This window comes from Malania oleifera, chromosome 1 (assembly GCF_029873635.1).
Source record: "Malania oleifera isolate guangnan ecotype guangnan chromosome 1, ASM2987363v1, whole genome shotgun sequence".
Lineage (NCBI taxonomy): Eukaryota > Viridiplantae > Streptophyta > Magnoliopsida > Santalales > Ximeniaceae > Malania > Malania oleifera.
This window is the reverse complement of record NC_080417.1, coordinates 11,666,648-11,691,489: the sequence shown is the minus strand read 5'-3', so window position 1 is coordinate 11,691,489 and position 24,842 is coordinate 11,666,648. Positions and strand designations below refer to the sequence as shown.

General features: G+C 35.2%; 1 protein-coding gene across 1 annotated transcript; it reads left to right on the top strand.

Annotated features, from left to right (window-relative positions):
* Positions 1–8,177: 8,177 nt before the first annotated feature.
* Positions 8,178–24,401, top strand: LOC131152691 (probable prolyl 4-hydroxylase 9). The gene is made up of 8 exons (XM_058104501.1): positions 8,178–8,641; positions 8,728–8,844; positions 11,410–11,567; positions 12,114–12,216; positions 20,907–21,002; positions 22,758–22,823; positions 22,931–23,050; positions 24,002–24,401. Exons 1-8 carry the CDS (start codon positions 8,522–8,524, stop codon positions 24,086–24,088), a joined length of 867 nt encoding a protein of 288 aa, XP_057960484.1. The 5' UTR covers positions 8,178–8,521; the 3' UTR covers positions 24,089–24,401.
* The last annotated feature ends 441 nt before the right edge of the window (positions 24,402–24,842 follow it).

The following is a 24,842-nucleotide window of genomic DNA, read 5'->3' as shown; positions in this document are numbered from 1 at the left end:
ACTAGGTCAAAATTGAATTTGAAAGTTCAGAATGGATTAGGTGTTAACAAAAGGAAGAAAGAAGAAAAAAAAAATAAAGGAGTTGATTTGACCCGGCCATGCAGCCGGGTCATTCTTTTGAGTGCTGGGCACTGGGTGTGTGGGGGAGGTTGTGTTGTTTCTTTTTTTTTTGCTTTGAAAAGTCAAAGAAAGGGGCTAAAAAGAAAAAAAAGAAAGTAACTAATTTGGTAGGGTTTTTTTTGGAGAGGTCTTCAAGCGGCCGTGAGAGTGTAGCTGGGGGCGGCGTGGGTCTATTGTGCGCACTGCTGCAAGAGGAAGAACAGCAGCCGTAGCTGCTGTGTTGAACTCCTCATTGCCTCCTCCTCCTTCTCTCTCTTTCTTTATCTCTCTCTCTTTTAATATATATTTTTTTTTATAGCTGTTACAATACATTTTTTTGTCTAGTTTAATATTAAATTGAATTTTTTTTCTCTTCACTTTATTATTCGCGTAGTCCATGGATGAATTAAATTCTTATTCTTTTGAATGCTTTCAAGGTTGAGTTAATTTGTTATTTTAGTTCAGTATACATTTTGTCTAATGATTGGAATGATTTTAGGTTAGATTAATTAGTTCTTTAGTTTTATTATACATCTAGTTTATTGTTCTTTTAAGTTGCTGTTTTTTTTTTCTATTTTATTATTGCAATGATTTATTATGGAATATGCTTGACCCGAAAATTACAGATTGCAAGCATGAGTGGCTAGGTTTTATAACTCGGGTTGTGGGTCGATGTCGTTTGCTTTCCATGGTTTATTAGTTCTCCTAAGAAATTATTGATAAACTTTTATTTGGTTGAAACCAAAAATTTAAGGCATCGTTGATAAATCACTGGCTCTTATTTCTTGTTTTGTTGCTGACGTTAGGCACATTAAAACCTTGATTTAATCTAGGATTTTCATCAACTAATTTACATGAAATTTGGTTGATGCTTAATGAGAGTTTTTATTTTCTTCCGTTTGGATGTGGCTATTTTACTTGAGCTTTAGTAATAAAATTTCATCTTATTAATGCCTTAATTGGATTAACAAGAAGAGGAGTAAGGCCTAGGGAATTAGTAAACGGTGGAAGCAAACAGACATTGAACCCATAACCTGAGTGTTTGATAAAATTGTTTCAGTTAATTTCTTTAGTTTTGGTTGCGTTTTTTTAGATTTACATTTTTGGAAAATTGATAAAATTTCAATCTTATTTTGATAGTTTACTCAAGCTTCTCTCACTTTGTTTATTGTTTTCAAAATCATAAAAGACCAAAAAGATTTTCAAACCCCATTTTTTAGCAACAGGATTTCACTAAACTTTCATAAATACTTTGATACGCAGTGGTCCCTGTGAAATACGATCCTGGACTCATCTTTGATACAACTTGACACTTCTGCACTTGGAAGCACAACTCCATAACGAGTCAGGCTATCTAGGGTGTTTGGAACGTAGGGAGATTTTAGGGAAAGTTACTCTAGGGATTGTGATGAATAATATGGAAAAGTTTGAATTTTAGGGTTTTAGGGGTTTTGAATGTCATGGAGCGTAGGTCGAGGTTTTATCAGGCTTTTTTATGAATTAGGTAAGGGGATTAAGTTAAGTAAGAATTTTATTAAATATGAAATAATTAAATTTTTATATATTTATTTATTTAAGAATTTAAAGGTTATTTCGAAAACCAACCTTTCAAAATGGATTTTACAAACCTAAGATATATGGTGTGGTATTTTGAATAAAAATGAATGGTGGAAAGCTTGGTTGTTTATATGATTATGTTTAAATGTTGAAATCGTGTGGCCAATGATTAATTAGTAGGATTTTATTGTTTAACTGGATTTGAGATTGGTTGCGAAATATTAGAATTGTATGTGAATACTGGAATTGTTGTGAAAAATACTAGAACTGCTTATGAATAATGCAGGACTTTGATTTGATGGCCGAGGGCCGGAGTTTTGTTTAAACGGCTATGAGCCGGATTGTATTTGTGGTCGGGGGCCAGGTTTTTGGAATAAAAGGAAATATATGTGAATTGATATTTTAAATGGTGATTTCTATTATCTAAATTGCATGATATGCTTTAAGAACCCCGGGGACCAGTGTATTGTGAGCACGGTACCGTTGCTAGGGATTGATTGTTAGGCCATGTGCACCCACACTGTTCCAGATAGAAGTGTAGGGGGTCCCAGCTGACTGCTTGCGTGAGGCTGAAGTAAGGGCGCCAGGCCTGTAGCTTTGCTATGGATGCCTGTAGATGTACTTGCATAGGATGTTATTTTTGACTTTATTTGGGCTGATCACCCAGGCTTAGTCCAGCCTTCGAGCCGCACAACCCGTGCCATGGGGGAAGTAAATAGCGTGTTTGTCACAGAGATTTTCTTATATGCTTATTTGTTAATTTATGTGAATATGGATAATTAATAAGATAACTTCGAGGGCTTGCTGAGAAAGGTGAGTGCCCTAGTTGCAGTAATGATATTAGAGCAGAGGAAAGATACTTGTATGGGTGGGTAATCTTCCCTATCCTCGGCTAATTGTGTGTGTGAGTGTAAAATAAGATTGATTTCATAAATGTGTTTATCTACTTAGTGAACTGGCTATTTTCTGTACACTAAATGCATGTTGGCCACACACTAACATTAACTTAGCATTTCCCTTACTGAGTTGTGCCTCACCCCTACTTTACAAACTATCTTTTCAGGAAATTCCAGGAAACGTTCCTAGCAGGTTAGAGGGGCTGAGACGGTAGTATAGTTTTTTATATATGGTGAGTGTAGTTTGAATTGGTTTTTGTATAAGTATAATATATTGGTTTGTAATAAGGATTTTGGAAACTTTTTGTATATAAAGGTAGTATAGAACTCTGGTAATGGATTTTTTTGGAGATTGTATCTTTTATTTCCGTTGCATTTTATATGATGAGTTTGGTATCAAGTATACAAACGTCACTAAAGTAGCACCTCAGGCCCCACGTGGCAAATCGGGACGTTATATATCCTCTACGATATTATTCCGACTCGACATTTCCACAAAACCTGGCACAATTTGGAACTCTTGTTCCTATATCTCATTTCAACGATTCACAACTCAAATCATTTAAATACACAAGCTCATTCCAAACTTATTTTGGTAAATAAACAATTACATCATAATTACTTCAAGAATACAGTTTAACATAAATAAAGGTACGGTCATCCCTATAATACAATTTATTCAAAATATGATTTTCCAACAGAAACTGAGATGATACCCAAAACCCTAATTTTTCCAAAAATCATAAACCCAAAAATCCCGTAATTTCACCCGATAGATTTTCTCAAATAAGTAACCAAAACATCCTTAGCATCGTAAACCACAGTTTTACCGATTCAGATTTCACAAATAACTAATATAAATAGAATCCCCTTACCTTTCCCTAAAACTGAAACACAAACTATACGGCCCCAAAACAGCAAACCGAGTTCCCAAAACCTAAAAATCAAAGAACAATACTTTAATACAATCCTATTTACTACATATCTACTAGACCAAAAATGAACTTAGACCCTTACGTTGATTTCAGGATAAAACTCAGAAATCCTCAAAACAAAGATCTGATTCGCTACAATCGTAGAGGTTTTCTCCTTTATCCACGTAGTAACGTTGGATCGTTGATTCAGGTAACAAACGAACTGAGATCCTAGAGAGAGAGAGTCTCCTTCGAATTCTAGAGAGAGAGAGAGAGAGGATTTTAGTTTTCTTAGCAATAAAGCAACCAAAAATTCAACTTATAGATCTTTGACCCGACTAGCCTCATCGACGAATTGGAGCACTCGTCGACGAGCAAAAGAGGGGCATTCGTCGACGACGAAGTGGCCTCATCGACAAGCTTGAGATTCCAAAATTCCAAAAAACTCTTGATATCCTCTCATTGACGATTCTCTGAATCTCACCAACGAGTCACAGAAGATTCCTTGTCGATGAAAGAAGGAGCCTCGTCGACGAGCCCTCCTGTTTTCGCCTTTTAAAATTTCTTCCCCTTTTCTTATTTGTTTAATTTACATGTCTCGAGTCGGGTTCTTACACTCCCTGTAACCATAGAACCATGATCATTTCCATTGCCCTGAGCTCCCAACTCCGCCTGCACAACATGTTCATCACTTCCCCAGCTTTCTGGCTCATATTTCTGTTTATCACTATCTTGAGTACACTTCACCATAGCCTTCTCATCAAAGACTACATCTCTACTGATCACCACCTTGTTTTCCACTGGGTCCCATAGCTTGTACCCCTTTACACCTTTAGAATATCCCAAAAAAGTGCAATGACGAGACTTCGGGTCAAGCTTAGACCTCTTCTCACTAGACACGTGAATATAGGTTGGACACCCGAATACTTTCAATTCAGAGTAGTCTACTGCACTTCCCGTCCATACCTCTTCTGCCACTTTACCCTCTAGTGACACCCTTGGTGATTGGTTAATTAGAAAACAAGTCATACTAACTGCCTTGGACCAAAAGTTTGTTGGTAGCCTTGCATTAAGCCTAAGACACCGAGCTCTCTCAGTCAGAGTCCAATTCATCTTTTCCGCCACATCATTTTGCTGAGGTGTCTAGCGAATGGTAAAGTATCTCTTAATGCCCTGCTGCTCACAAAATTCCACAAACTGAGAATCAGCGTACTCAGTCCCATTATCCGACCTCAAGTATTTGATTCTCCTCCCTGTCTGGTTTTCCACTTCAGGCTTCCAAATCTTGAATTTAGCAAATGTATCAGACTTATGCCGCATGAAGTATACCCAGACTTTATGTGAGTAATCATCAATAAAACTCACATAATACATATGTCCAACCTTTGATGCAACTCTAACCGGGTCCCAAACATCGAAATGCATATAATCAAGAATACCTTTCGTCTTGTGAACAACTGACTTGAATTTTGCCCTTTTGTTTTCCAAGTACACAAATTTTGCAAAAATCAAGTTGACATGATTTCAAACCCTTTAAGAGTTTCCTCTTATGTAATTCTTTCATACCATGTTCCCCTATATGCTCAAGATACACATGCCACAAGATAGTCTCATCAGATTCAGCATCTACGACTGTAGCTCCACCTACAACTGTAGTTCCCTGCAATGTGTAGACATTCCCATCTAACTTTCGCCCTTTCATCACCATTAGATTTCCTTTCCAAACTTTCATAACTCCACCTTCGGTCTTGTAATTGAAACCATTACAATCCAAAGTGCCAAATGATATCAAACTTTTCATTAACTCCGATACATGTGCTGCATTGTTCAAGATTCTGACAGCACCATCAAACATTTTTATCTTAACACTTCTTATGCCAATGATCTTGCAAGAAACATCATTACCCATAAGGACTAAACCTGAATTCACTAACTTGTAAGTGCTGAACCACTCCTTGTTTGGAGTCATATGGTAAGAACAAGTCGAGTCAAGTATCCAAGAGTCCATAAGATTATCTGATCCCGATGAAACTAAAAGAACATCACCATCGCTGCAAACTGAACCTCCTTCTTAAACCACATTTGCTGATTTTGAAATCCCCTCATGCTTTTCAACATTTCCCTTCTTCCAATCCGGACACTCTGGTTTAACATGCCCCTTTTTACTGCATTTATAACACTGAATTTCCTTTTTCTTCTTGGATTGATTGCTAGATTTCTAACTTGACCCACTTTTGAACTTTCCTTTGCCACGCTCATTGTTACCTTTTACCACAAGTCCTTATTCTTTATCACATATTTTCAGCCTTTGATGAAAATTCAGTAAGACGCTTCTTACCTTTTCTAAATCAAGAGTCTCTTTTCCCTACGTAAGAGTGGTAACCAGATTTTCATAGGTATGAATCGATGGCAAGGAGTTTAACAACATCAACGCCTTATCATCCTCATCAAACTTAACATCAAATCTCATCAAATCGGTTATGATTAGATTAAAGGCATTAATATGTTGATCTAAGTTAGATCCTTCAACCATCTTAAGCCAATAAAGACGTTGCTTAATAAAAATTTTATTATTGAGTGATTTGGACATGTACCGACTTTCTAACTTTCGCCATATAGCCATTAGAGAATCCTCCTCCATCACACGATAGAGAATTCGTCGGCCAAAGACAAGCATATTGTAAAAGCGGCCTTTGCTTTCAAATCTTCCCATATTGCCTCATCCATTCCTTCTAGTTGAACATCAAGTAAATCCTTAGCCATTCCTTGTTGCACAAGAATATCTTTGACTCTCCTCTACCATAAACCAAAATTTCCAGTTCCATCAAATTTGACAGTGTCAAATCTTGCAGAAGATGATCCCGATGCCATAACAACAATCACTCTGATACCAATTTGTTGTAAATAATGATCGGATAAAGGATGCACAATGGAATAAAACGCAACAAACAAATCAATCACAACCAGTAAACAAGAAATAGCAAGCATAACAACAAGATTTACGTGATTCGGCAAAACCTTCATCCACGGAAGCAATGACACAAGAATTTCACTAAGGAAATATCAAAGTACACAATACACTTCACAAACGATCACTCTCACTATCAATACAAGCCCAAAATGACATATATAACAGTCCCTCGAAGGTTTCCCTTCAATTACCTTACCACCCCAATGTTCAAATTCAAAATTCAAAAAACTGCTCACAGCCCAGAAACACTCATCAACAAGAACAGGGGATTCATCCATGAAGCAAAGAAAGACACTCGTTAACTAGTCTAGCCACTCGCCGACGATTCTTTAAATCTCCTCTCGGTATCTCATAAATTCTGAGTTTTTCTTACTCTCGGGATCTACTCGTTGACAAGGACAGGGGCACTCGTCGATGAGTTCCTGCTGCTACTCTATACCAAGAATACATCCATATGTTTTTCCTCTCTTTGTTTATAAACCCATAAAGTATAAGAGTCATACCATAAACAACACGTTAATTACACAAATAATGATGGTTATTTTGTGCTTTTATAGGATAGAGGGATGACCAATTTTCTTTATTTCATAATGATTCTCTTCCCATCAAAGATAGAGTCCAAATAGGAAAATAACTTCTCTAATTAATTAAAATAATAATTTATCATAACTACTTAGAATTGCAATTGTTTCACTAATCCCAATAATTAAAATTGGGTTACGTCGTTTGGGACAAAATCTTACAAGATTTGATTCGGATTACTGGATTTTTATCCATTTTTCCAAGTCTAACTAGGAGATAGAGGTCTTACACTTATTTAGATTCTAGGAAAGATGTTTTATACTTATGTTATCATGTAAAGTACTCCAGGAGATAGAGGTCTTAAACTTATTAAGACTTTAGGAGAGAGATATTTAATACTCATGCTTCATTATTATGTAAAGAAATTTATTGTATACTTATCTAGACTCCGGGAGATAGATGTCTTATGCTTATCTAGACTCCAAGAGATAGAAGTTTTATATTTATGCTATATTATCATGTAAAAGATTTTATTAAAATCAATTAATTTTTTCATATACTTATCTAGAATTAGGAGATGTCATACTTATTTAGACTCGGGAGATAGAGATTTTATACTTATGCTACGACATCATGTAAAGATTTTATCAAAATTAATTAATTTTTTCATACACTTATCTACATTCCAAGAGATATGAGTCATTTATTTATCTGTTGGAGATAGAGATTTTATTTTTATGCTATATTATCTTATAAAAGATTTTACATAAAGTTTTTTTTTTTTTAAATTTCTAAAATAACCTTTTAACTCCTCATTTTGATAAAATTATTTACACAAACATACAAATTATTAGACAAAAAAATTAGGTCACAAATAAAGTAGAAACAATTTAACATGCATATCATAATTGATGGTTCTCTTTTAATGAATTACCTCCAGTTAAGTGGAGAGATCGAATTAATGAATTTGGAATGTTACTTGTCTGAATTATAATGAATACGATAAGATTAGAAACGGTAAAGGTGAAGCAGAGTGGGTCATACATGCTTGATTTAACTTGATCCTGTCACGTGGGGCGACGCAGTGGGCTGCGTACAATAGCATTACTCAGATTATTAAAATATTTACCTTTTTTAAAAAAAAAAACAAATAGACCGGTTACATGTCAAAATCAAAATGGAAAGGCCATTAAAGGAGGTTAATACAGTGGGCGTATTATACTGCGTTGAATAAACTGGCTTTCTATCTTCCTTTTCTTGTCGCGCTGCGCTGCGTCAGGAAACGAAAATGCAGCTAAAAAAAGTGAACAGTTGGAACCTACAAAGCGACAGTTTCAACTTCAGTTTCAAATCCTCAGTCCTCACGCTTTCACGCACTTATTATTAAAGCCGCAGACGCAGGTAGTCAGTCCTCCTAAATTTCAAAGCGCACTTAAAGCTAGCGGAAGAAGAAGAAACCGGACCGTAAGTGATCGACTCCGGCCCACAGAGAAGAAGAAGAAGAAGAAGAAGAAGAAAATATTCGCGATTCGATCGACTTGTCGGAGAATCATCATTGCCCGATGAAAGCGAGAGCGAAAGCGCCTTGGACCGTCGTCACCAAGCTAGGTTTACCGGCCGTCTTCCTCCTCTGCTCCTTCTTCTTCCTCGCCGGCTTCTTCGGCTCCACTCTCCTCTCTCAGGTCCGTGTCTCTTTCTCTCCCATCTGGAGTTCCTTGTTTGGTTGGGACTTAGTTTTGTTTGTTTGACAACTGGTCGTCGGCGGCAGGATGTCCCCGGCGTGCGGAGGCCGAGGATGTTGGAATCGGTCGACGAGGAGATCGATTTCGATCTGTTGCCGAACGGGGAGACCGGAGAATCTTCTATTTCAAGGATCCCCTTCCAGGTGCTTCTTTTCTGCCTGTTGACCTGCTCTGATAGTTTTTTAACTGTTCCGGCAGTTTAATCGGAGTTGGAAGTAATGTGCTGTGCTGTTACTTATTTAGTTCTTAACTGTTGTGTGCTAGATGTGAATTTGACCGATTTGGCGGTAAATTTGGTTTAAAGGAGAAATTAGGTAGAATCATTATGTGATTAGATGAATAGCCTCTTTTTCAGGATTAATTATAATGTGTGGTATGGTGTTCTCCAAAAAATAAAAATGAAGTGTGATGTACTGATTCTCCTGAAACATCAGCAGCGATTTAACGGTTGTATTTAGAAAGTGGTTTTGCTTTCTGTTAGCTTTGTTTGTTTAGTTAGTTAGAATCGCTTATTCAGTCTGTTCGAGGATAAGTTTGACGGGGAAGGGATTCTATGGTTCTTCGGAAGCAATTGATTTGAAACTCAATCTTCTTTCTTCTCTTCTTCTACCCTTCTTCTTTGTCCACTCCATTTCTTCCTGCTCTTTTCTGTCTATGTTTCCACCAATTTGCAGCCGTGCTCTGTTTGGATTCATTGAATAAGTGAATTCAGGAAACGACATGATGATTGTTGGAAGGAGCACAATTTGGATCTTCTCTCGAAATGGATTGAAATGAAAGTTCAGAGAACTACAAACTTCAGAGAATTACCTGCTTCAAATTATGTCATGGTTTGATTAAGCAGTTTGCCATCAACTGTTGAGATACCAAGTCGATTTTTTGGCTGTTCGGTGGCAGACGTTCTTTTGGTTTATTTTTTTTATTTCATTATTTTTTTATTCTATGCATATGCAATGCTCAGGCATAAATCCAAATGTTGGTGATTTTTTTTTATCATTATTCTGCTATCCAAAAAACTGTATACCTTCATTTTTTTTTTTTTTAAATTTCAAAGGCAATACTCAAAATGTTTTATCTGACTGAAAGTTTTGAGATGAAAAGAAAGGGCTGTCTGGTTAGTTGAAGGGTATTCTTGGGCACAAACTTAGGGGGAGTAACAATCACCTATGACCACTGGATTGTGACACTAGTTCTGATTATTTCATTCAGGTATTTTCCTGATACAATTAGAAGATCAAAGCAAAGGAAAAGATAAGGTTTCCTTTACGGAGCATTACTCCTTTTTCATTTCTTAAATGTGCAGACTTGCCATTTTAACTTATCACTGAATTATTATTTCCTTCTGTGCGAGTTCACTTTCTAGGTTTGTTTTGAGGCACTTCAGCTATTTTTATTTTTGTTTTTATTTTTATTTTTTGACAGCTTGGAAATTGGGTATGTTTAGGCACTCCCTGATGTTGGCTGCATCTTTCTTATCTATTGGGTACTTAACAGTGTTAGGAAATTTAAATAATGATTTACGCATAGATTACATCTTATTTATTGACATATATCAAATTTTCAATAAATTACATTTGTAAACAAGTTGGTATAAATTTGGCATAGATAAAAGGGATTTTGAAGTGGAGTTTTGTCGTGGGTCTACTATCTGGTCAAGAGTACAATGTGCGTTTCTTGATTAGATTAATTTCTTCGGTTTGCTTGTAGACATTTTATGCTAGTATTTAGTTTGTCTTGCCATTTGATGCACTTCATGAATTAGTTTTGATCAAATGTAGGACTTGTCATACATATTCTAAAAGTTGCCACTAGGCTTTTATGTTATGGTTAATATTGATGTATCTTGGTTAGTAATGAATGATTTACTTAATGAATACTTGGAGTGCATTTTCAAACTTCATGGCTAATTTAAAATTTTATAGACAAGTATTTTTCTTTTTAAGTTTTTGGGTAAAGTGGTAAAATCTAACTTGACATCAAATCTAGTCATCAAAAGATCCTAGGTTCTAGTCTTGTTGCCCACATTTATTGTCTAGTGTTTAAAAATTATTATATTCCCTATAATGGGTATTATTATTTACCATGTATTTGTCTCTCCATGTGCTGTCGGGCTGCATGTGTGGGAGAGTGCTAAAGCTTGATATACATTGTTGGCCCACAACCTAATAGCTTAAGATTTTGGGTAAAGTGGTAATATAATAGGATACAATAATGCAAGACAATTCGAGCAATATTTCGTTATTAATGTGAGATGCATATTGTTCAATTGTCTTAGTACCTATCACCATGCAAACTATTTGGCTTGCCTAAAGCTTTTGAGAACTCTGGGGGATTAATTTTTTGTTGCACTTGCGTCAGTAACACGTTCTAAAGGGTCAAGTGTTTGACCTTGAACAAAATTTAAGAACTATTGCTCCTATTGTTTATGGAACCCAGTGTTTGTGCATGAAGTAGGAAACTTTATACAGAACCCAACTGCATACGTTTTGCTTCCCTCAAGCTTGTTCTTATGTTTGTGGAACCCAGTAATTGTGCGTGAGATATTAAATTTCTAGGCAGAAACTAACTGCATGTGTTTTGCTTCTTTCAAGCCTTTGTCTTCCCTAAAAGTCAATTTTTAAGTCACTGGCAAAATTAATTGGCAATTTATTTTATGGGATTTGCATTTTCACTACCTATTTATTCTGTACCATCTTAAACTTATGCAGGTTTTAAGCTGGAAACCGCGTGCATTATATTTTCCTAATTTTGCTACTGCAGAACAATGCAAAAGTATAATTGAAATGGCAACCGTAAACCTTACTCCATCAACCTTGGCTTTACGAAAAGGAGAAACAGAAGAGAACACCAAGGGAATTAGAACAAGGTGCATCATTTATCTTTCTTGTGCATGGAATGTATTCTTTGATTTAAGCCAATATAGCTTGTCCCGCTGTCAATTTCGCAAATTTTGTCATAGAGTGCCTGTAGCATATTTAGAAGGATATTTTGAAAGGGAGAGACATTGTAATAGAAGGATATTTAATTGTATTGGAATATTTAGTTGCATGGATTTTCTTGGATTTTAGCAGCTGAATTATATGGATTGTGGACTTCAAATTTTTTCTTGTGCATGGAATGTGTTCTTTGATTTAAGCCAATAAACCTTCTGACACGGGATGTTTTAGATGATGGAATTAAAAAAATTGGCCAATACACATTTTACTCATCAAATCTAGCATTATGTACAATATCTAAGCAAAGAGAACAATTCATCTTCATTGCCTACATTTCAGTACCATAGAAATCTAAAATGTTAATAGTCACTTCTGTGAGAATGCTTTCAATTATGAAAATTTACTTTTTGAAGATTATATTGATTTGTCCGTTAAAAATTATATAAAATGTTAGCTTATACTCTTCTTTCAATCAGTTCTGGCACATTCATTAGTGCATCTGAAGACAAAACTGGGATCTTGCAAAATGTTGAGGAAAAGATTGCAAAGGTTACAATGATTCCCAGGATCAACGGAGAGGTAATTTTTCACGGTAAAGTTCTGTGCCATTTTCAAGCATTCAGAATATATTGTTAATCTTGTTATTACGAATTGAACACATGTATCAGCACTGTGGATTTTGTGCATTCTTTTCCTGTTCTTAATAAGAAATTGCAGATATGCTTCTAGGTAGTACATGTTTTCCAGGTGCTGTCTTAGTAGCTTTGTAGCCAAACTAACAACCAAACTTTAAGGTGCTGTTTGGTTTATGGGATAAAAATATTCTCATGGAATGAAGTTTCTGGGAATCTCTTTCTTGGGGTACAGAATGCCTACCTCATGGGAATATTTTTATTTAGTTTGCCTTGTGACAAGAATGCACATAGGATTACCGTTTCGATATTTGGTTCAACATGAGAATCCTAGTAGGTATTTCAAGAAGATTACCATTATATCCTTAATGTGTGTACGAACATTATATCATATTTTCAATCCAAAAAATATATTGATTACTAAATACATGTCGCAACTCCTCCTGTGATGCACTTAATGTCCTAATTTTTTCACACACAACTGATCCCAATCCCGGGTAAAGGAGGAGGGTTGCGTTAGGTAGCTGACAGTCAGCGTAAAATTTGTTAGATCACTATGATATGAATCCTTACCAAATATTTGCTGGGGCGTCCCCTACAAGCGATGTGTTGCACTTGAACCACCTGGGTGTAGTGAAAAGTGGGCGAGAGTGGGCTAGGTCGTTGCCCCGAAGCGACGCGCCGTGTCAGCACCCAGGTATGCTGTCAAATATGCAAGGGTTCCTGCATCATTCTGGACGTGGGCAAGTAAATACGTTAGTTCAGAAAACTAGGACTAGATTAGCAACTTGGAATATATTGACACTTACGGGTAAAAGCATGGAAATTATGGATACAATGATCAGAAGAAGAATTAATATAATTTGCATTCAAGAAACTAAGTGGGTGGGGGAGAAAGTTAGAGAAATTGATAAATCAAGATTTAAACTTTGATACATTGGAAAAGAAAAACATAAGAATGGAGTAGGCTTTATTATAGACAAAAACTTAAAAGATAACGTTGTGGATGTAACTAGAGTAGGGGATAGAATTATAAAAATTAAGATGATATTAGGATAAGAGATAATAAATATCATTAGTACTTATGCTCCTCAAGTGGGCTTAGTAGAAAATCTTAAGAGACAATTTTGGAAAGATATGGATAGTATTATACAAGGCATACTAGGGACTGAAAAAACACGTTGGAAGGGATAATAAAAATTATGAGAGGATATATAGAGGATATGGATATGGAGACAAAAAATGAGCCTGGGGAGATGATCTTTGACTTTGTTATGTCATATGATTTTAGTATAATGCATACTTGCTTTAAGAAGAGAGAAGAACACTTAATAACCTTTAAAAGTGGACAAAATAGAAGTCAAATAGATTTTTTTTTTTTTAAACTAGGAGGGTAGATTGTTTATCATGCAAGGATTGTAAAGTTATTCCAGATGAAAGCCTAACCACACAACATAGAGTTATAGTGTTAGATATATGTATTAAAAAATGGAAGAAAAAGGATAAAATAAACCAGTGTAAGAGAACTAGATGGTGGAACCTAAAAGGAGAAAATATAATAAAATTTAAAGATAAAATGATTAAAGATGAGGATTGGACTATAGAGGATGAGATAGATACAAATACTCTTTGGAGCTAGGTTTATTAAAAAGATAGCAAAAGAGATTTTAGGTGAATCAAGAGGAAGATTCTCGAATAGCAAAGAAAGTTGGTGGTGGAATAAAGATGTATAAAAAATCAAAAAGACAAAGAATTTGGTATAAAACGTGGCAAAAATGTTGAAACATGGGTAACTTTGAAAAGTATAAAGAGGCAAGAAAAGATGCAAAAAATGTCGTTAGTGAAGCTAAATATAGATCATTTAATAGTTTGTATGATAGATTAGGTACAAAAGAAGGGGAAAGAGAGATATTTAAACTTGCTAAAGTTAGAGAAAGGAAGAGTAAGGATTTAGGAAATGGAAAATTTATAAAAAGTGAGGATGATATTGTCTTGGTTAAGGACGAAGATATTAAAGAAAGATGGCAAAGTTACTTTAGTAAGTTGTTTAATGAAAACCAAATAGAAGGCTTAAACTTAGAATTGTCAAATGAGGGAAAGACTAAAAATATGAGATTTATTCACAAAAATAGAGTTAACGAAGTTAAGTTTGCACTAAAAAAGATGAAAAATGGGAAAGTTATAGGACTAGATAACATCCCAATTGAAGTTTGGAAATGCTTAGGTGATAACGGAATTATATTGTTAACTAATTTATTTAATGCAATTATAAAAACTAAGAAAATTTCAGATGAATAGAGGAAAAACACTTTAATACCTATATACAAAAATAAAGGAGATATTTAAAATTGTAATAACTGTCATGGAATTAAACTTATGAGTCATATGATGAAACTATGGGAAATGGTAGTTGAACAAAGATTAAGGTTAGAAACGAAGGTCTCAGAAAATCAATTTGGTTTTATGCTTAGGAGATCTACCACAGAAGCTATTTATCTTTTAAGAAGACTAATGAAAAAGTTTAGAGAAAAGATGAGGGACTTGCATATGATATTTATTGACCTTGAGAAAGCATATGATAGAATACCTAAGGAAGTTCTATGGTGGGTTTTGAAAAAAAAAAAAGGTGTATGTAGTAGGTATATCGATGTCATTAAGGATATGTACGATGGAGTAATGACTAGTGTAAGGACTATAGATGGAGAAACTAGAGAATTTCCAATCACCATAGGTGTACATCAAGGATCTACTTTGAGTCCTTATCTTTTTGCTTTAGTGATGAACCAATTGACTAAGAGTATTCAAAAGAAGGTTCCATGGTGTATGTTGTTTGTAGATGATATTATATTAATTGAGGAAACTAGGGATGGAATAGAGGCTGAGTTAGAATTATGGAGAGAAGTTTTGGAATCTAGAGGCTTTAGGATAAGTAGAAATAAGATAGATTATATGAAATGTAATTTTAGTAATGATAGGAGAAATATTGGAGACAAAGTTAAACTTAACGATGAAGAAATAAATAGCACTTGTAGATTTTGATACCTTCGATCTATCATGCAAGTTGAAGAAGAAATTGAATATGATGTAATGTAGAGTTATAGCAGGTTGGGTAAAATGGAGAAGTGCTTCAAGGTGCTCTGTGATCGTAGAATACCCTTAAAATTGAAAGGGAAGTTTTAGAAGACAGCTATAAGACCAACCATGCTATATAGATTGGAATGTTGGGCGATAAAGAAACATAATATCCAAAAAGTAAAAGTTGTCGAGATGAGAATGCTTAGATGGATGAGTGGTATAGCATTGAAAGATAAATTAAGGAATGAACATGTTTGCGGTAAGTTAGGTGTAGCTCATATAAAAGATAAGATAAGGGAGGGACGACTCAGATGGTATAGACACTTGCAACGTAGATCACATAGTGCACTTGTGAGGAAGAGTGAGTTAGTTATTGTGGGGGGGGGGGCAGTAGAAGGGGTAGGGGTAGACTTAAAATAATTTGGGAGGAGATTGTGAGTAAGAATTTAATATCCCTGAATCTATCAAAAGAAATGGTCCATGATTGCATAAATTGGCAAAAAATGATTTATATAGCCGACCCCACCGGCACCTAGTGGGGCTAAGGCTTGGTGTTGTTGTTGTTGTACTAAATCCATGTCACAAAAATTTGAACCATGATAAATCAAAAAAAAAAATTCAACACATAATAATCTGATTAATTGAAATAATGGGGTGATTTGGGCTTAAAATTTCAACTATTTTTTTATATTATTATAACATAATAATATTACTTATGTATATTTATTATTTATAATATTTTATTATTTTAAATAATGAATAGTGTGTGATAATACTATATTATGTTAAAGCCATGGGGGTGATTTAGTCCCAAAAATATGATACCTATGAGAATAAGATTCCCATGTTTTATGGAACCCTTCATTCCTAGGCAATGCCAAACTATAATGGTCTTGGGCCCAACTCCGATGAGACATTGTCCGCTTTGACCCGCTGTCCTCAAAAGGCGTCTTACATAATTGGAGCCCTAACCATCCTGATAAAACTATTGTCTCCTTAGTACACACCCAATGTGGGACCATGACATGCTCTTTAGTCAGATCTCTGATGCCCTCCTTAGAATGACTTATACCTCTGTGTAGGATCCACCCACATGATAATACCCCCAGGGTGGCTCTAATACCAAATATAACAATCTTGAGTCAAAAGTGAACAATACCTCATCGAAGTTGGGTCCAAGACTGTTACATTGATTAATGCCACGTTAGATTTTAGGTCCAAAACAACTTGGGGGCATTTTTGGGAATGTCGAAGGTGTTGTGAACCATTCTAGTGTTTAGGTCAATTATATGAATCCTTTTCCATCCATCTACATGATATAGGGCAATATCCTCAAAAATTTGGAATGCTATCAAACTTTTACTTATGGTCCAAGTCATTATAGACCTATTCTTCATCCCCCTATTGCTTGTGTTGAAGAATTGGGTAAATTGGAAGAGCTAATATCAATGATATGTCTCTCCTTCTATTTATAATATATGCCAAGTACATTACCATGACCATAATACCCTTACTAACTCATGCCCTAGCTTGCATTGATTAACACAATAATAACACATAGCAGTAACACTAAATAACTAAATAACTAGTAACACACCCTCAAGCCGGAGCATATATATCATATGCTTTTGGCTTGTTACAAATGGATTTAACTCGAGCGCCTCCCTAGAGAAGTGAATAAATTAGCAAGTTGGAATTCGGACTTCGCATAAGTTGTTGTAATGAGCTTCTGCACAAGTTTCTCTCGAGCAAAGCGACAATCAACTTCAATGTGTGTTAATCTGCTCATGGAAGACTTGGTTGGAGGCAATATGATAGCAACTTGATTACAACACTCAACTCCATATGCCGAGAATATGGAAAATCATGTTCTTCTAATATGCTTGTTAGCCAAATAAGCTTGCATGCAGTGTGGGCCACAGATTGATACTCTGACTCAGCACTCATTTGGACCACCACATTTTGTTTATTACTATATATCAAGCTGCAGTCAACACAAAAAAAAAAAAACCAGTTGTGGATCTTTTTTCATAAGGTGACCTAGCCCAATCTGCCCTTGTTCATCTTCAAACATAAGTGTGACCTCGATTTTGATATAACAGATCCCCCCTAGGTTCACTTTGAGGTATCTGAAGACATGAATGGCTGCTCCCGATTACTTGTTCTCAAAGAATCAAGAAACTAGTTCACAACACTTGTTCCAAAAGATGTAACGAGTCGAGTAACTGTGAGATAATTTAACTTTCCAACTAGTCTCCAATATTTTCCATGTTAGCCAACAAGTCACTCACATCTAGCATTGCCCAACAACCGATCTCTTGTCTAAAAGTTCTAGAACATACTTCCTTTGTGGCAAAACAGTCCCCATATGAGATATGGATATTTTTATACCCAAGAAGTATTTCAATGGCTCTATCCTTGGTCCAAAATTTACTTTCATAGAAAATGCTTTAGGTGCTAGATGCCTCAATCTATAATCACAATATTATCTACACAATGTGTAGAATCCTACCTGAAGCAGTATGACGATAGTCACACCCCACTGAAGATCAACCTAATTACTAAAGACACTGAACTGATCAAACCATACAAGTTTTCTTGAGCTGATACTAATGTGACTCCCCCTAAACAACAAACCCAGTTGCTTGATATAGACCTCTTATTGCCATGTAGGAAGACATTCTTCACATCTGACTGATGTAGAGGCCAATGCCACTTGGTGTTTAAGGAGATAACAAATGAGGCAACTTGCGAGTAGGGAGAATGTGTCAAAAAAAACTAAATCGTACACTTGAGTGTATCTTTAGCAACAAGACAGGCCTTTGGATGAGCCATGAAACCATCTAGATTGCCTTTCATGGCATACATGTAGTGACAACCAACCATAGACTCTCCAAGAGGATGAGGTACTAGATCCCAAGTATCATTATTGCGTAACGCACGCATCTCTTCAATTATTGATTCCTCCATCAAAATGCAATAGGACTTCATGAATAGATTTTGAAAGAGCAATATAAGATTTGAGTACTAACAAAATAGTAATTTGAGGTTGACAAGAAATCGAAAACAAAATTACAATTTGGATGCTAGATTGCTAGGTACAAGTGCTTTTACCTTGCTGAACAAAAATTGGAAGATCAACATCCTGGGAAATAAGATCATTGGGTGAAGAAACTAGAGGCATGGATGTAGAAGTTGGAGGAGGCTCTCCTCCTCCCTTGAGTCTCTATGTGTACACCTACAAATTGGGATAATCCAAGCGATGAGAAGGACTCAAACTTGATGAAGATATAGGAGGACTAGTCTCAGAGATGATATGTTAGGATCTAGAAGTTTAGGCAAAAGAAGGGACTCATCAAGGTCAACAAAACCAGTGGTGGATCTTTTTTTAGAAGGTGTAGGATTGAAGAAAGTGACATTAGAGACAAATAATTGATGTAAAGCAAGGCTATAGCATTGATATTTCTTTTGGTAAGTGGCGATAGAATTGATACCAAATGATTAGTGGGAGAGATACCAGCTGGCATGCAGGTTGTATGATTTGTAAGTTTAACTTCACAATAATTATTACAATTTTAAATATCTCATTTATCTTTCTATATTGGTATTAAAATGTTTTTCCTCCATTCATTTGCATTTTCTTAGTCATAATAATTTTGTTAAATAAAATAGTTAACCATATAACTTTGTTACCTCTCAAGTCCTAAGCATTCCCAAACTTTTCCATGAATGTCATATTTTCCATTTTTCATATTCTTTAATAGGTAACTTCATTGATTCTAATTTGACATATACATCTCAAAATTTAATCATTTTCCGCGTTTGTCAATTTTAAGTTTTGGTCTTCTACTTGGTTTTCATTAGGTAACTTATTAAAATAAATTCACCATCTTTATTTTATGTTTCCTTCAACTAAAACAATATCGTCCTTGTTGTTTATATTTTTGACGTTATTAGGTGTTTACCTTTCTTTGTCTAGTCCTTGTAAGTTTGAAAATTTATATTTCTCCATCATTAGTACCTAGTCTAGTACACAAGTTGTCATATGTTCCCAAAATTTGCTTCACTAGCAGATTTACTTCTTTTTTACATATTTTTCTTGCCCCTTTATACTTTTCAAAGTTTTCAGTGTTTCTACATTGTTTCCTTTTTTAAACCACATTCTTTTTTTTTTTTAATTGGTTTTTGGATGTCCTCATTCCCATCACCAACTCTCTTTGCTAGTCACTGAAACCTCTTTTGCTATCTCTTTAGTAGAACTAGTCATCCTATTCCAAAGGGTGTTTGTGTCTTGTTTGATCAGCTTCTTTTATCATTTCAAGTTTTACTAGATTTCACTACCTAGTTCACTTGCACTGATGTACATTGCCCTTTTATTTTTGCCCTCCTTCCATTTTCTAATATGTATATATTAAAGAAAAGGGCGTCCCTGGGCCACAAGGTTAGCAGGTGTTCTTCTGTCTTCTTATTAAGTGTAGTTAAACTCTCTCTTCTGTAGCCAAAGGCCAATTTAATATGGATTCCTTTCCAACTTACAACGAAGCACCCACAATGCGGGTGCCTGGCCTAACTTAAAGAACTTAATTAAGTGCTATATAGAATTTCTGTTATTTAGGTTTATATAGTGAAATTCCAAAATTGTTATAGTTCAGTTGCATAGTCATGTGGCATCCAAGAGGGTGGGTCTGTGTGACATAATGTTTTCAATTCTTTCAATTCCCTGTCAAACAATAGAATTTATCATAGGCTGTCATATTTTGTTTCACTTCATATATTCTATGGATCTAAATTGAGTGTGAAGTTATCATGACAGGATGGAATGCCCTTGACACGCAGAAAATGGTGTCTGCCATCTGGAGGTGATTTATGTGATGTCAAGCCACAAAACCCTTAGACCTGAAGTGTGGTTTAAGTTGGGAAAGAATTGACAATATGTAGGAATTAGAATACTTAAGAGCAAATGCAAGGATGAGTGAAGGTTTCAGTGAAATAACTGAGGTTTATGCTGGGAATACATGCTATATATTTTAGTTGTCTATTTTAGGAGGGAAAATTTATTTTACAATGAGATAATCAATCTTCATATAGTTTGGCAAAAGTCTGGTTTCACTGTTTCCTAGCTCCTGCAATGGTTCTCAGTCAACCAGAAGTGAGTTGCTGTCAAAATAGGAAAATCTGAAAGGGATAAGGGTCAAATTGGGCCTGGGTTAGTAGTTACAAAAAAATAAATTTTCATCACCAAAAAATAGAAAATATATCCCATGGATCATTATATAGTGATTATCATGTTCTTCTGCATCATAAAATTTTTTGAGGAAAACTTAATATGTTGTTTCCCAAGTGATAGACCCAGTTTTGTTGGCCTTGAAATTTTAGTCAGGATTAAATTTAAATTCAATTATGTGACTATTTTCTTTCCTACAACTTGTCAGCTTGTCAAATTCCTTAAACAGAAGATAAATGTAAATTTGAAATGGTATATATATTTTCTCCCCTACAATTGTTTGGTTGTTATTTTGTCTAACATTTTCTGGGTAATTTGATGATATTACCATGGTTCAGGCATTCAACATATTGCGTTATGAGATCGGCCAGAGGTATAATTGTCATTATGATGCATTCAATCCTGCTGAATATGGTCCACAAAAGAGCCAGAGGGTAAGTACGTATAAAAAACATAGGTCTTCATCTGGAGAAATTATTCAAGAGAGTTGCCACTCCATGCTGCCACTGGTGCCTAAGATGGGCCAACTCTCCCTCTACCAGATGAATGGTTAAAAGAGAGGGCTTCTTCCATGTGGCCCAAGCGTAGTCACCAGGTGCTCAGCCAGCATGGAGGGGCCATTCTCGTTATAATTTTTCATTTGGTTGCTGTTGGTTTACCACCTGACAAATATGTATTTTCAAATAACACGTGCATGCATACACATTACACATACACATGCACACACATTAATTACTTTCTGCTGATTCCTTCATCAATTGAATGTTGACAGAATATGTGCTCCATTTGGTTGGGGATAATTTTTTTTTTTTTTTTTGGAAAAGAGTTTTCTATTTCGTTGTTTTATATTATGCATAAAAGAGAAATATATTAATGGAAAAATCTTCCATCTTAGAGTAGAAAAGTTCCTTGAAGAAAAGAAGTAATTTCCCCTCTAAACAAGTAAAGAGGGGTCACTTTTTTCTCGGAAAATTGTTGTCTTATTTTCTGTTGAAAAAAATTTTCCATCCAACCTGATAGTGGGAGGCTAATTTGAGCCATTTTCTATGTCTAATTATCTCACTGTTTTATTTTTCTAAAATGCTTGATATCCTAGATTCAGATGTATCAGATCTCATCCAATGCTGTGTGCACGTAAAGAATCAGTATATTTTTGTCATGTCTGCTGGGCCACAGCTTCAGTTGGTTAATCTCCACTGACACAGAGCAATGTAAATTGTGATAACAAAATTTATGCTTAAAAATAAAAAATTTGTTCATTGCAGGAGATTACTTGTAAAAACAAAATTTATAATTTTCTCAAATATTTCAAGATCTACTTTTTCCGTTTGGTGGTTCAAATTTAATTGCATTGGAGATGGAGAACAAGGTTGTCTTTATTGGATATTGAGATAGGGGGCCTGTTATGAACATGCACTTAATGAAAACACCTACCACTCATTTTATATCTAATTATGATGTAAAAACTGTGTGCAGGGACTCTAGTCCAAAATATATAAAAGGGCTTCCCCATGAGGGGAAATAGGTGGGTGTTTGGGTAGCAAAATGTAAAATTTGAGTGGAACCATATGGGTTTGACAGCAAAAGTTTCCATATTATTAGTTGGCGTGTTGATGGGCGGAGAAAGAATCATGAAAGTCTTGCTTCTGTAATCAAGAATCTAGCTTGAGATATTATAATGCAAAAAGCATCTCTCTCCGATGCGTTTTATTCATTGTGAGATTGATAATAATCACTAATAACCTGTGAAATCTCACACTCGAATATCCCAGACAATTTTTTTAATTAACTCAATGTTATTTTTTTGACTCTTTTTTTAACCAAAAAAAAAAAAGCAAAAAAAAAAAAACTATAAATAGTGTAAACCAACTGGCACTGAGTCAACTTCTGTTTCTTTTCATTTGTATGACCCTTTTCAGGGTGAACAATCAACAAAATTCATACAAGATACTTTTCCGGATCAGTCAACTTGAAGGCCCATTGAAGCCAAAGAACTTGAATTTGTTTATTTTAATAATGAAATCAGTTGTCATTTTTATCATGACTGCTTCACTATACAGGGTCTTCTATGAAGTATCTACATTTGCAAAAGAAGAGATCATAGTCTCCAATTTTATGATTCAAATAATCAAATTATTTAATCATTAATGAGTCTTTCATAACATCAAGCTTGATTGACTGTGGCACAGATTGCTTCTTTTCTGTTGTATTTATCTGATGTTGAAGAAGGTGGAGAAACCATGTTTCCATTTGAGGTAAGGTCACCACCTCTGGTCCCCCTCCTCCCCTCTTTTGTCTTTTTCTCTTTTCTGCCCATTTTCGTTCTCTTGATTCCATTTTCTAAAAATGATTTTGACTGCAGAATGGCTCAAACATGGATCTCAATTATGATTTCCAAAAGTGTGTCGGTTTGAAAGTAAAACCACGACAAGGAGACGGACTTCTGTTCTATTCATTGTTCCCAAATGGTACAATTGATCCAGTAAGCTTCTCTTCTAGTTTCCATTGACGTGGTGCCCATTGTTATCATAGATGAAATTTATTCTTGTCAATAAAGAAGGATGTGTCCAAGTAGTTCAAGAGAAAATTCTCATTCAAAATTCAGCCATTTTAACTCTTATGCTTTAAAAAGTCTATAGAAAACTCTTACGCTGCCACGATGAGAGGGGGATAATTAGATGAAGGTTTGATGTACTTTGTCTTCTGATTTTGTCGATAGTGAGAATGAGTAGCACCTACTACATCGTTTCAGTTCATATATACTGCCAAATTGGTCTACATTATTTTACATAACCCTTTATGTGAACTCCTAACTAGTTCTTCTCTCAATCAGAATGCTCAAGCTTTCTGGCTTCCATAGTCCACAGAGAGAGAGAGAGAGACAGAGTTTGTGATTCTTCATTTAATGGGTGAATTGGAACTGATTATAGGATTGTACTTCACCTTAATCTCCAAGTATTTGTTCATTTGTTTATGCCATCATGTTTGAATTATGCAGTTTGGCCGACCTAGTTCTTGACAATTTAGGTTATGTTTGGTTCACAAAATTCCTGTTCCTAGGAATAGAATGGAATATATTGAAAATTTGATGAAAATGTAGGAATGAAATAATTTACAAAGAAGTTGTTCACCCGAAAGAGTATGTTGTTCCATCCAAATAGAATGGGAAGGGAATAGGCATTTTGATCTTGGAATTTGAGAATATAGTCATTCTTTCTATATTCCTTGTTATGGGTTCATAAAAAAAAAAAAATTGCATTATCATATGTTGTTCAATCCTCACCTTAGTATTTTAGCAATTATAAAATCCCATGGGCGCTGTTTTGCACACTACATTCTGGACCTCTATACAGTTCACAAGAGTTGCATTTCTCATATCTGATTGTTAATTGGCATCTAATTGTCATATATGGCTGGCTGGATGCTCTTGCAGGCATCGCTTCATGGAAGCTGTCCAGTGATTAAAGGAGTGAAATGGGTAGCTACCAAGTGGATCAGAGATGTCGAACAAGATGACTAATATTCTTGCCCTACATTTTTAACTATTTTGTGATACAAAATTTTGCTGTTGATATGATCTTTTGGCAAAAATAAAAAAAAAAATAAAATAAAGGAGAGCAGTGCATGCATGCTTCTCGGCTTCCCACTACCTCTGCCCATTAGCCTCCAATGACAGAGAATATAGTATATATATATATATGTTATGATGTCTTGTATCTCACGCCCATGTTAGTACTAGAAAGTGCAACTGTAGTTTTACGGCGAACGGTTCATTTTAGCATGCATTTGTAGCATGCGAGTCAATGGAATTACGTATATGTGCTTGCTTGTTATCGGATTTTCCCTCCATAGTTTTTCTGGATGGTTGGTTTTTTAGGATTGACCCGTGTGATTCTCAACCGACCTTTCATTTTTTGTTTCAAAATAAGTTTTCTTACTTTTTTGAATCGGTGGTGATTTTATTGAAGACATAATTTAAGCTTTCATAGAAGAGGTTGAGAATATTAGATAATACATGCGAGTTGAGAACAACTTTATCTAGTGTTGCTGCCGCCCATCATCTGATGTTTTCTTTATTAAAGTATTTCACTGTTCAAATCATTTTTACATTTTATATATTTTAATGGGTTAAAACTTTTGTTATATAATGTATATTCTCTCTCTCCCTCTCTCTCTTAAATTGTTTTTGGCTTCTCAAGCGTTCTTTATATATACAGAAAGTCACTTTTTGTTGTAGCAAGTGGAAGATTTGCAGTTGTAGCAAATAGAAATAA

Excerpts from the sequence above, each read along its gene's own strand:
- LOC131152691 (XM_058104501.1), top strand. The coding sequence starts at position 8,522 with ATGAAAGCGAGAGCGAAAGCGCCTTGGACCGTCGTCACCAAGCTAGGT. Across the intron at positions 8,642-8,727 it reads GCTCCACTCTCCTCTCTCAG|GATGTCCCCGGCGTGCGGAG; the intron begins GTCCGTGTCTCT and ends CGTCGGCGGCAG. Across the intron at positions 8,845-11,409 it reads TTTCAAGGATCCCCTTCCAG|GTTTTAAGCTGGAAACCGCG; the intron begins GTGCTTCTTTTC and ends AAACTTATGCAG.